We start from the raw sequence: 13497 nt of genomic DNA, 5'->3' as shown, positions 1-13497 counted from the left end.
CTGTTGTGATGCTCAGTGTGGTCGGTTCTGACCGTCACCATCTTGGTAGCCCTGACTCCTTTCCAGTCCTGAGGTGGGCTGAAAAAAGCTTGGTTACTGAAAACAGCCACCTGTGACGGCACCAACCTTTCACTCAAAGTGGGCACACACCTAATTATGCATAACTTTAAGTATAACTTTAAGCATAACTTTAAGCATTAATATAATTTATACGCGTGAAATAATATAACAAAAATTAATCCCCCATACAGTTGTCATGAACGGGAAAGTTTTGCTATAGAGACCAATAACATACTGTAAACATGTTTATTTCTGCTGTAAAGTTGAGCATTAAATATATGGGGCCTTATGGAGATTGACTCACTGCTGGAGCCAGCTTCAAGTAGCCGTTAGAGGAACTGCAGTTTTTGTTACTTCCACATTGGCCTCATTTGCAGAGGTTACAGCTTGTGTAAAAAACTTCACTACCAGGAATCTCTTCTGACACCAGATTCAAAGACTCTTGTATACTGTGAAATAGATTTACTTGGCGGTGATAGGCTTAATCAGTATTGTGTGAAATCATTTGTCAAGGGGTTGAATGTCACAGATGTTTATTTTTTGTAAAAGTCCGGCACTCCAGCTTTAAGTCTTTTATTTAAGAAATAGAGAAAAGAAAAGAGAGAGGGGATGACACGAAGCAAAGGGCCACAGGTCAGATTCGAACCCTGGGCCGCTACAGCAAGGACATGGTCGCCAGCTCTACCAGCTGAGCTAACTGGGTGCTTTTTAAAGGAAAAAAGGGAAATATAAAAATCACAGTTTGTGGGGTGTCTTAGTGCCCTACATCAATTTGAATTTTGAATTTGAATTTTGAAGCTTTGAACCTGAACTGTATGTCATCCCTGTTGCTTTCTCACTCTTTTTTCTGAGTCTCTACTGCTCATCTGTCAAAATAAAGGCAAACATGCCAAAAACAGTATAAAAACAAAATAGCTTTTGGCGAGAGTAGCATGCAGAAATTATTCCTCTGTGAACAATTGTCTGGTCACAGTGACTGTTTGCAGTATCCTGGAAGTATTGTCATCACAGCAATTAAAACTAATGTTATTCCAGCTTCATACTTAATGCAACACATCAGCTTGATATTTACACCTTTCTTTCTGAAAGAAAAAAAATATACATATTTTCTAAAATGTTTTTTTTTTTCAAAATCAATTTCAAATGGTCCTCTATTAGGTGTTGTGGTGTAATTTGCTGAAGTGTGTGTGTGTGTGTGTGTGTGTGTGTGTGTGTGTGTGTGTGTGTGTGTGTGTGTGTGTGTGTGTGTGTGTGTTTGTGTGTTGTGGTGTCATTAGTTTAGTGTATGTTGCAGTCACCAGTTGGGCTGGGAGACATAAAGCAGGTGTGCCACTGTTGGAGCATGAGGGTGGGAGCAGGGAAATGCATCACTATGGCAACAGACAACTTTCACCCCAGAACTCATTACGGCATATTCTACTTGGAAAGCAATTTGGCTGCTGCAAGTGAGCAGAGCAAGGACAGAGATTATGGGAACGGCAGTATTAAGGCTCCGGCTCCTCCAGCTACATGTCAGAGTATCCTTATACTCTGACATGTAGCCGGAGGAGCCGGGGATCAACCTTCCGATTAGTGGACGAGCCGCTCTGCCTCTGTCATATTTGCTGTTGGGCAGCTGTGGCTCAGAGTATGAAGATATTTTTTTAAATAAAAATACCTAGTGCAGCTTTAAACAGAGAGAGGCTGAGTGTGATAAGGGCTGCTTTTTTATTTAAGAGGCCACAATCTCTAATTTGAGAGTTTACTAGCTCACAAAATGTATGGACCCAATGTTGTAGCTTAATTCAAAGCATAAAAAGATAGTGCTGTGCTAAATGAGATGCAGTCAACAAAGAAATGCTCTTGGTGCTCTTGGATAAAGAAAGGTGTAATCTTATGATTAAATCAACAAATAAATATCAGCTGTAACACTAACTGTGTGTTATATCATCTTGCGTGTCATTGTAATTGTTTTTACATAGGACACACACAAAAACATGGCTAAATGATGGACTCCCTGAACACATATGCAAAAAAAAAAAGCAGAAAGTGGACTATTGAATGGCAAAGCATTTAAGGACACACATAACAGCAATGCTTGTTTATTAAAGTCCAGCTTAAATGAAAAATGCCTTTTCTTTAAGATTACACCCAGATTGTATCCCTATTTAAGTATACCAAAAAAATTACAAAAAAGAAATGTCTGATATAACTGACAGCTGTGTGCTTTAATAAGTGAATTGAGGCAAACATTTGAAAGTAAAAGTTACTTTCCCTATTAACTAAATACTTTTCTATGCAGTAATTAGAAAAGTAATTCAGTTAATTTTGGGAGAAGTAACTGTAACTGATTACAGTTACTCAGTAACTTGTTTAAATGTTTGAAGCATCAGGCCAAGAACAGGTTAACTGATAAAGACTTTTTATGAGAAGTCCACACAGGCTAGTTCTCCTCCTCTTCGCATGAGTGTCTACAACTCTCTGGGCTATGGGTGGGCACCCTAAACATTAAATAATTAAAGGAAAAAGTTCTGTTATTGTAAAGCTATATTAAGCTCGACATTACCTTTTCCAAAAAAATTGATTTTGCATAGTATTTTGAAGGGAGGTTGTTTTTTATCCGTCTATATGTTAGCCTCTGTTAGTTTGTTTCTCCAATAATCATAATGTGTTGTGTGCTCATCCACCAATACCTTACTTTACTGTACAATCCTTAAAGATTGAGATTGTGGCATTTGTTTCATGAAAGCAATTTGTGAGCAATGTTGACACAAATGTTTTCATGGTTGGTTTTGAAAATGAACAGCAGTGGTAATGATCTCATCTTGCACGATGCAAAATCAGCCCCTGGTTCACAACTCTCAATTAACATTTGCAAGAAATATAGTAATAATATTGGCCCCACAACATCCTTTTTTTAATTTGATATAATGGGGGAAACATTTAAAAAATTTTTACAGTGACTTGGGAACTCATGTTTTAATTTCAAGAAAAACAAGCTACCAGCATGGAGGAGATAAAATAGTAATACTGGCTCATTTTGTACAACAGAAAGACACATATGGTGTCAGATTTATGTCAAATGCTCACAAGAAAATTATACTATTTCACAAGTGCAGATAATAACTGCCATTCACACACAAATTCAACAACCGAGAGTTGTACAGGCAGCAGCGAGCCAGAAAAACAAAACAAAGGGAGAGGCAAAGAATGGCAAAGTTTTGGGAGGCACTGAACCTCTTATGACCCACATGGACCTCCATGCATACCTTGATGACAGCTTCTGATTGCGGCCAGTTACACAGAGCACATCAGGTAAAAAACAGTTGGTGGATCTGTGAAGTGAGGCAGCGTGCACACCCAGGCAAACAAATGTGATTAACAGAAAAAAATACTGAAGCAGACGTTGAGCTCTAGATGAGTGAATTCTAGCTTCATTTCAAAGCTTTTGTGTAACTGAGGTTACATGAGTTAACCCCCCACTACACCCCAGCTCTGTAGCTCTCTCACACACTGTACACAGAAAAAAAACAAGCAAACAGCTAGCTAACCTAGTTATTTATTTAATCTCTTGCTTGATTTGATTGGCTGTCTAGGTCCAGTGGGACACTGATGAGCAGGGTGACTCCACGCCTTGCACTGAAAAGAAATATTTGAAAATTTTTTCAAGCGATGAGATGGAAGTAAACTTAGTGCTGTGCTAGTTTAAACTAAATTATACGGAAAGCTACAAACAGAAGGGAGCGTACCTATGTTCCCCGGGTTCTATGTTCCCCGCTTTGTATGGGACCGGGGAACCCTAACCCTAACCTTAGCGGGGAACATAGGGATGACCCCAAACAGAATATCTCAACATATGTTGGACGTGATTCAGGTCGTTATATAAAGCCACCAGACTCCTCTGATAAAAAGAGTCCTTTTACCTTGGGAGTTGCTGGTCTACCGCTTGGTTTGTTTGTTTATGTTATTGCAATTATTTATTTTTATACCATGCCACTGCCTCCAGCTGCAACCTGTGCAATATTCCATATCTATCACATCTGTATAAAAACTGTATAAATAGCTGTATATAGCGTTTTATTTATTGTGTACTTTTCTTATCTGTTGTATTGTATCTGGAGCTGCTGTAGCAAGTGATTGTCTCCATCAAGTGTGGAATCAATAAAGTCATCTTATCTTCTTTTCTTTTCCTCATCTTATATTATTTCAGGCACTGGTCTGATGGCAAGTTGTGAAAATATCATGGAGTGGAATGTTTCAGGGGACCTAGGGCCTAACTAAATACAGTACAACTTTCACAACTTTATTCACTGTTTTTGGTCAAACTGGATCATATTTGATGGAGTAAATATTTTCTGGTTTGTCCTCTGATGTCCTTCGGCTGCTCTGCTTCCATTTTATTGTGACATATGACATAACTCTGACGCCATAGAGGAAATCACAGTTTAGGTTGATTTACAAGTAACTCTCTAAAACAGTACAGCACACACCACCCTCCCCCACACCAATTTACTCCCACTGTGATATAATGTCACACAGCACCTTAAGTGTAACTGTGAGGCATAGAGCAGCTTATTCAACTCAGGTTTCTTTGTTTACTGTACAATGTTCTGTACTTTAAGTGGTAAGTTATGTTATATTTAAAAAAAATTATATTTTTAATTTTATATTCTACTCTTCTACTTGTGTGTTGCCTCAGGGAGTCGGGCAAAGTAAGATTTTCATTGTAAATACAAACCTTGTGTTTCTTACTGTACATATGATAAAAAACCTCTTGAATCTTGAAGTACTGTTACAGTTACAAATAAAGTAAGTGTCTTTGGCCAAACATTCATTCATATTGTTGCATATGGGGAAATTTACAGACAGGGTTAACAGTAAAAACACAAAATAACACCACATTTAAATATTTCAAGGGTTTGAAAAGTTGGAATGTTTGTCCTTGAATCTGTTGTTTCAGAATAAACGTTTTTCTAATGGAATAATGGAACAAAACAGTATCTGCTCACCTCTTCTGCTGAGCTTACACAGCCAGCCAAACACACAAACTCACACACTACCCTGATGTTTCCTACAGTATTACATAATTTTTTCAGAAGGCCAACAGGTTTCTGCCTCCTTTAAAGGGCCCCTTGTCTGATCCATCACCCCCACCCTGAAGCCTTCACACAAGTCCCTGCAACATACTGTAAGTAAACATTTTTCAGTATTTTAAGTATATATCGCCATTAAAGGAAAACAGAAACACTTTGAAGCACATAAACACACTGAAGAAAGAGGACATATTTACATTATGTCTGCTATAATATATGTATATATACACACACACACACACTTTTTTTCCCCCCACTCTTCCACACTTCGTTGGCAGATTATGACTCAAGTGCTTTGCGACTGATGACTGCTGGGTAATTTTGCTGTGTTCTGTGACGAATTTCCATTTGGTGAGTCATCTGGTTGACAGAGAGTGTGCTCACAGCCCATTGCTGCTCATACAGTCAGACACTATACCCCAAGTTCTTTCAAACATCCTGGCTCAGAGCTCTTAGAATGTGAAGGCGTACACTACGCCTACAACTACTATGTTCCCAATGGTGGCAGTGATGGCGATCCAGAGCCAAATGGCATCCCCAGACATTGACTGGGGCTCTTCAGGCTGGCTGTGAACTGCCATGGAGGCAGCGTGGACGCTGGTGGACGAGTTGAACAGAGAATGGTCGGTGCTGTAGTCATCATTGGGAGATGAGTCCATGAAGGCGCCTGTCATCACCGGAATCTGTGGGCACAGAAAAAAAAAACCTGTTGTTTTTGGACAAACTGGCTCTAGATAGGGGGGAATATTTCCCCTGCTGAGGTCTGTTTCTCTCACTCAATGGCAATACATGAGGAAGCCACACTGGACTCAACAAAAATACTCTAACAGAACCAATATAATCCAACTCCACAGTAGATGAAACTCAATATATCTTCATGTTGTCGGTTAGGATTATTAGGTGATCAACGTTTCGTATTTTTAAAGGTTCAGTGTGTAACATTTAGGAGGATGTATTGGCAGAAATGGAATAGAATATTCATAGGTATGTTTTCATTAGTGTATAAATTAAAATAAGAATAGGGTCATCGTCCATGTAGTCGGCCATGAACCGCTGTGTTTTTACAGTAGTCTGGAAACAAACCAAACGCTAGCTCTAGATAGGCCTGCGTTTCACAACCACCGTAGTTTCTCTTTTTGGAAGGGGAAAGTGAAGCGAGGGAATTGCAATCTGTAACTACTGAGCTCTACCAGGTGAGCTATCCGGACGCCCCCTAAATAATAAAGTTGTACTAAATGTTAAATGCATGACATTAATGGTTTAAAAATCACAAAGATTTGTCCATTTGTCATGCAAGCAGCAGCCTTATAGTATGTCTATGGATTTTTGGTAAGAAGAACTGCATGTCTGCATACATTTCCTGGGGTTTTCAACAAGCAGCAACCTCTGTGGCTGGCAAATGAAGCCAACACTGAAGTAACAAAAATTGCAGTTCCTTTAGTGTCCAGTTGAGTCCGCTGATAATGGAAGACTGTCTTGATGAATTGATTCTCAGTGTGAAATGTCAGCCGTAATTACTAGAGGTACTCACAGAGCCAAAATGTATAAACTGATCCGAAACTAATTGTGGAAAATCTACCTAACCGAATAGACCTGAGGATAAACAGACCCAATATAGAGAGCAGCTGACCTGAATAGACGCTAAAGGAGAAAATCACCACAAGCAGCAGCATGAAGTCCTGTTTTCAACACCTGAACAAACTAAAAAGTTAGAACTGCTACTACTTTTGGGCAGTTTTCCCCATTCTTTGCAGGACCTCCCAAGCTCCATCAGGTTGGATGGGGAGTGTCGGTGAATAGCCATTTTCAGATCTCTCCAGAGATCTTCAATTAGGTTCAAGTCTGCATTCTGGCTGGGCCACTCAAGGACATTCACAGAGTTGTCTCGAAGCCACTACTTTGTTATCTTGGCTGTGTGCTTAGGGTTGTTGTCCTGTTGAAAGATGAACCTTCGACCCAGTCTGAGGCCCAAATCCCTCTGGAGCAGGTTTTCATCAAGGATGTCTCTGTACATTGCTGCATTCATCTTTGCCTCGATCCTGACTAGTCTCCCAGTTCCTGCCACCGAAAAACATCCCCACAGCATGATGTTGCCACTACCATGCTTCACTGTAGGGATGGTATTGTCCAGATTATGAGCAGTGCCTGGTTTCGTCTAGACATCACGCTTGGCATTCAGACCAGAGAATTTTGTTTCTCATGGTCTGAGAGTCCTTCAGGTGCCTTTAAGTAAACTCCAGGCGGGCTGTCATGTGCCTTTTACTGAGGAGTGGCTTCTGTCTGGCTACTCTACCATACAGGCCTGCTTGGTGGAGTACTGCAAAGGTGGTTGTCCTTCTGGAAGGTTGTTTCTCCACAGAGCAATGCTAGAGTGACCATCGGGTTCTTGGTCACCTCCCTGACTAAAGCCCTTCTCCCCCGATCGCTCAGTTTGGCTGGGCGGCCAGCTCTAGGAAGAGTCCTGGTGGTTCCAAACTTCTTTCATTTACGGATGATGGAGACCACTGTGGTCATTGGGACCTTCAATGCTGCAGATATAATCCTGTCTCTAAGGTATACAGACAATTCCTTGGATTTCACGACTTGATTTGTGCTCTGACATGCACTGTCAACTGTTGGACCTTATATAGACAGGTGTGTGTCTTTCCAAATCATGTCCAATCAACTGAATTTACCACAGGTGGACTCCAATCAAGTTGATGTAGAAACATCTCAAGGATGATCAGTGGAAACTGAATGCACCTGAGCTCAATTTTGAGTGTCATGGCAAAGGCTGTGAATACTTATATACATGTTATTTTTTCGTTTTTTATTTTTAATACATTTGCAAAAATTTCAAACAAACTTTTTTCACGTCGTCATTATGGGGTATTGTGTGTAAAGTTTTGAGGAAAAAATGGATTTAATCTTTTTAAACGTAACAAAATGTTGAAAAAGTGAAGTGATTTGAATACTTTCCAGATGCACTGTAGATCTTGTTCCTGTCATAACAGGAAAAACACTGGTGTCATTAAAATAACATGACGACATTTGGTTTAAGAGAGACAGTTTTCTAAAAGTAAAAAGGCTGTTTTGTGGAGTCAAACCGCGACTAATAAAAGTTATATATTTAGCGTTACTGCAGTACTGGTACTTAGGTGCAGGTCCACTGTAACATATCATACTCATATCATCTCCTATTGTATGATAAACAACACTGAGGCTCAGTGCTAAATGTCTGTTATTGCACTGGGAACAACGTCAGTTACAGTCACAGTAAATGTCCTGTGTGTGTATCTGCTGCCATTAGATAGACATTTTTGTTGGTAACCTCAGACTGTTTCAACAACACATCACTACAGTTAGCTGCAACAAGGCACCCACCAAAGACACTGCTTTATTATTTTAGTTTATAACTTTGAGCCACAATGAGCTGTTGTAATTATACTGTATTATATTATACTGTATATTATATGCTGTCTTACAAGTAACACTGAATCTGCCTTGTTTTACAGGTGACCTGATGAAGCTCAGGTGTTCCTGGACCCATCAGAGGACAGAGACAGCTGCAGCATCAGGACAGCCTGTGTATCCAAAGGAAGACTCATCAAGATGAACACTGACTGCAGAGCTCCATTACCAGCTCACACTTCAGTATACTGGAAACCTAAGATACCTTGATGAAGGACACAATCTGCACAGTTTACATAAAAGTTATAGCTTTGTTACTTACAACATGTGTAACTGGAATATGAATGAAACATAAATAAAGTGTTTTACTTTTAAGAAGAGTTTTGGTCATTTTTAAATTCAGTAATAAGTGTGGTTTTATATAAATAACATGTTATTTCACATAGGCTATGAAGATTTCCTGGATGTACAAGAGTTGAAAACCTGGTTTGTGTAACATCTATCAATATGAAAATGTGAAATTTAAACCTGTAACACAATACATTACTGTCTCACATTCAAACTTTATTATGTTGGAAGACAAATGACATCATAATATATAAAATAAAACGTAAAACACAATTGCAGCTTTTACAAATATCTAAAGGTTAACTTTGGTAATAATACTTTAAAGTTAAATTATCAGACTATCAAATATGGATACAGTACAAGTACAGTTGGTTACTTAGCAGTTTTTAAACCACATAAACATGTTACTTTATTAGATGAGTGATGAGTAATTGCTTCAGTTATGTTGACATTGTTGTACAGGATAAAGTATTCCAGGCAGGTTTCTGCCTCATTATGGCAAGTTTCCATGGTCTCAGTAAACTAATGTGTATAAAGAATATAACAGATGGGAGGTTACAGTAATCATCTTACTATTACTCTGATTACTTTGGTACATTTACTGGCTGTTTCTTCACTAGAAACAACTGCTTGACTAATATTGTTAATATTATGTAATATATAATATGTTTAACTTCACTGGGCTGTGTAGACTGTAGGTCACTGCTCACTGCTGTACCTGTAAAAACAAGCATAAAACACAGTGTTGGTTCTCATAATTAAGGTATGAACACTAACATTATATGATAGATAGAGGTTAATATATATATATATATATATATATATATATATATATGTCGGGGTTCGAATCCCGGTCGGGGGAGCAGCAACATGAGAGTACAGATAAAGGACGTCGCCCGGGTCAACAAGGTCCGCATCAGGTGCTAGGGAACCAGGGCAACCTGATGAGAAATGGGCTACTGGAACAAGACATAGATGGACAAACTGCTAAGTGAATGTCTCAGGCAACAGAAACCCAATAAGAGTGCAGAAGAAGAAGAGGAGCAGAAAACCTGGAGGGACAAGCCCCTACATGGCACGTACCACCACCAAATTGAAGAAGTGGCTGATATTGAGAAGACCTACCCATTGCTAGAAAAGGCTGGACTCAGAGACAGCACAGAGGCACTGATCATGGCAGCACAAGAACAGGCCATAGGTACAAGAGCCATAGAGGCCAAGATCTACAAGAGTAGATCTGATCCAAGGTGCAGACTATGCAAAGATGCCCCTGAGACAGTCCAGCACATAGTAGCAGGGTATAAGATGCTAGCTGGGTCAGCGTACATGGAGAGACACAACCAAGTAGCTGGAATAGTGTTCAGGAACATCTGTACCCAGTATAGAATAGAAGTACCCAAATCCCAATGGGCCGCACCACAGAAGGTGGCTGAGAAAAACAGGGCCAAGGTGCTGTGGGACTTCAGCTTCCAGACTGACAAACAGGTCCTGGCCAACCAACTAGACATAGTGGTGGTAGACAAGGAGCAGAAGAAGGCGGTGGTGATAGATGTGGCCATACCAGCAGACGCCAACATCAGAAAGAAGGAACACGAAAAGATGTCCAGTGGTAAGTTTTTGGTTTAGAAGCAGTTATTGAATTAATATTGATGGTAGAAATGCAGATAAACTCAGTAGCAGTGAGGAGCTAACTGCCGGCAACGCTGAGGCGGAAGTGGGAGGGGCCAGAGCGTCATCCACGTCATCCGCGTCATATTGCCGACCAATCAGAGCAGACTGGGCTTTTCGGGAAGGGGAGCCTTAAAGAGACAGAAGCTAAAACCGATCGATTCAGACAGAAGCTAAAAAGAGGTGCTCAGCTATAGACAGTATGAGAAAAATAATGTGTTTTTTGAACATTAAAACATCTAAACCTATTGTAGGAAATCCACAAAATACAATTATGAACCTGAAAAGGGGCATAATATGTCTCCTTTAAGCATGTCTTGCTAGCCAATGTCTACAGGTCCAGGAAATGGTCAAAAACAAACGTGCCGCTTGGCCAAAAAGGAGCTTTGTGCATCTGCACTCGATTGCTCTTACTGAACGACCTTGACCCGTCTGTGACCTTAAAAGTGAATTTTGTTTTGGTTTGAAATTGAATTGAGAGAACTGAATTTGAATTGAGAGAACTGAAATTGAATTTAGAGGACGGGAACTGAAAGTACATAAAAAGTTGAATTTTTAGTGAGGCTCAAATACAGTTTCAAATGTATAGCAATTCAGTTTCAAACTAATAAATTCAAATTCAAATTATGCTATTCAGATTCATTTTTTCAATACAGTTATTCAAGTTAAACAATAAAAATTCAAATTATGCAATTCAAATTCAGTTTTTAAGGCAATTATTTAAGTTGAGCAATTCAGATTCAGTTCTAAATGATTAAAATTCAGTTTCTACTGACACAAAAATCAGCCCATACTTTTTACATAGCAACAACTTGTTTGAGGATTTTCAGTCAGGAGTACATCAAAGCACAGAGACAGCACTGGTGAAAGTTACCTTCTAATTGCATCAGACAATGGACTCGTCTCTGTACTTGTCTTGTTAGATCTTAGTGCTGCATTTGATGCCATTGACCATCATATTCTATTACAGAGACATGAACATCTAATTGGCAAAGGAACCACATTAAGCTTGTTTGAGTCCTATTTATCAGATCAATCTCAGTTTGTAAATGTTAACAATGAATCCTCCATGCACACTGAAGTTAGTCATTGAGTTCAAGGTTCTGTGCCTGGACCAATTCTATTCACCTTATATATGCTTCCCTTAGGCAACATTATTAGGAATCACTCTATTAACTTTCATTGTTATGGAGAAACTTGGATGACCTGCAATTTTCTGATGTTAAACTCTGTCAAAACTGAAGTTTGAAATCTACCAACTTACCTTGGCCTCCAGCACCATCGTCAGGAATGTTGGAGTTATCTTTGATCAGGATGTCTTTCAACTCCTACATAAAGCAAACATGTAAGACTGCCTTTTTCACTTTCACAACATTGCAAAAATCAGATACATCCTGTCACAGAAAGATACAAAAAAAGAGTCCATGCATTTGTTACTTCTAGGCTGGATTACTGAAACTCCCTATTATCAGGCTGCCCCAATAAGTCCATTAGGACGCTACAATTGATTCAGAACGCTGGGGCACAAGTACTGACAGGAACTAGGAGAAGAGATCATATTTATCCTGTATTAGCTTCTCTGCACTGGAAAATTCAGAATAGAATTTAAAATCCTCCTCCTCACATACAAAGCTCTTCGTGGTCAGCCATCTTCATATCTTTAAGAGCTCATAGTACTCTGCTATCCCACTAGAACACTGAACTCTCTGAATGCAGGGCTATTTTGTAAGAATTCTGGTGGTTTGGTGTATCAGAGAATGACTTTGCCAGTATAATTTTAGACTATTTGCATAGGTGTATGCTAGGGTCGTGCTGTCCATAGAACTGTTACAGAGCAGAGAAGATTGTGAGACAGAAAGACAGAAAGACGGACAGAACATGTCAGGGAGCTGCAAGCCACAAACAGGTTTCTAAGCGCTTCCCCCTGCTGATTTTGACCAAGAAAATTTTTGTTTATAAATTCAAAAGATATTTAGCACTCTGCTAGTGGTGCGTAAACAGTAGCCTTAGGTTGTTATTTTTTATTAGGGACCGAGCCAGCGACCGCTCGATTTCTTACCTATTCTTCTTATTATTTTTAGCCCCCTTTGACTGCACTTTTGCCCCTGGGAACATATACGAAAAGTCAATTTTATTTGGCAAAGTTGTCAGGCCTGGTGGAAATGGGGATATTCTATGCGTCGCTTTCGGGTTGGCCACTAGGTGGCGCTACTATCATAAAAAGTGCGTTTAGGCTAATAACTTCTGCATAGTTTGTCATAAACCTGGTATCCACGCGTTCGGTGAATGGAGCTGAACAATTTGTGAGTACAGTCAAAAAATGGTTCTGATTAAAAGGTGTGCTATTTGTGCATGTATGTTGAAGGGCGTTTCCGTGGCGTGCTCTCAAAGTTGGCCATAGTGAATTCCGTGCGCATTTTCGGTGAATTCTTCGCGTTGTATTTGAACGAACTCCTTTATTTATTTATCGGACCTACTTGAAAATTGGTCAGTACAGTCAAAAAATGGTGCTGATTAAAAGTTGTGCTATTTGTGACTGTACGTTAAAGGACGTGTCCGTGGCGTTCCCTCAAAGTTGGCCAGGTTGAATCGAATGTCAAACTGTGATGCTATTTCCGGCATTTAAGGGCTTCTGTTTTAACTAACTCCTCCTACAGATTTTATCAGGTTGACTTCAAATTTGATCACTTCAATCTACACACATTGGTTATCAAAAGTTGTGCTATTTGTGACTGTATGTTTAACCGTGTGCCCATGACGACGTGTGGAATTCCACCGATTGGCCATCAAACAGATAGTACTCATCTTCAGTGTACAGTCCCACCCTGAACACGTCCTCATAACTTCAGCGTACATGATCCAATCTCAATGAAACTTCACGTGTTTGATAACAGTCCCACCCTGAACACGTCTACATGACAATATTCAGACAGTGATAGCGCCACATACTGGTAACAGG

At 39.6% G+C, this 13497-nt stretch overlaps 1 protein-coding gene across 1 annotated transcript; it reads right to left on the bottom strand.

Annotated features, from left to right (window-relative positions):
- Window positions 1–2096: 2096 nt before the first annotated feature.
- On the bottom strand, window positions 2097–11835 carry LOC127351268 (uncharacterized protein C14orf132-like). The gene is made up of 2 exons (XM_051378615.1): window positions 11803–11835; window positions 2097–5815 (listed from the first exon to the last, which is right to left on the bottom strand). Exons 1-2 carry the CDS (start codon window positions 11818–11820, stop codon window positions 5585–5587), a joined length of 249 nt encoding a protein of 82 aa, XP_051234575.1. The 5' UTR covers window positions 11821–11835; the 3' UTR covers window positions 2097–5584.
- Window positions 11836–13497: the final 1662 nt, after the last annotated feature.

The sequence above is a fragment of the Dicentrarchus labrax genome, unplaced genomic scaffold, assembly GCF_905237075.1.
Source record: "Dicentrarchus labrax unplaced genomic scaffold, dlabrax2021, whole genome shotgun sequence".
Classification (NCBI taxonomy): Eukaryota; Metazoa; Chordata; class Actinopteri; family Moronidae; genus Dicentrarchus; species Dicentrarchus labrax.
The sequence above is the reverse complement of the archived record's forward strand: the minus strand, read 5'-3'. Positions and strand labels throughout refer to the sequence as shown.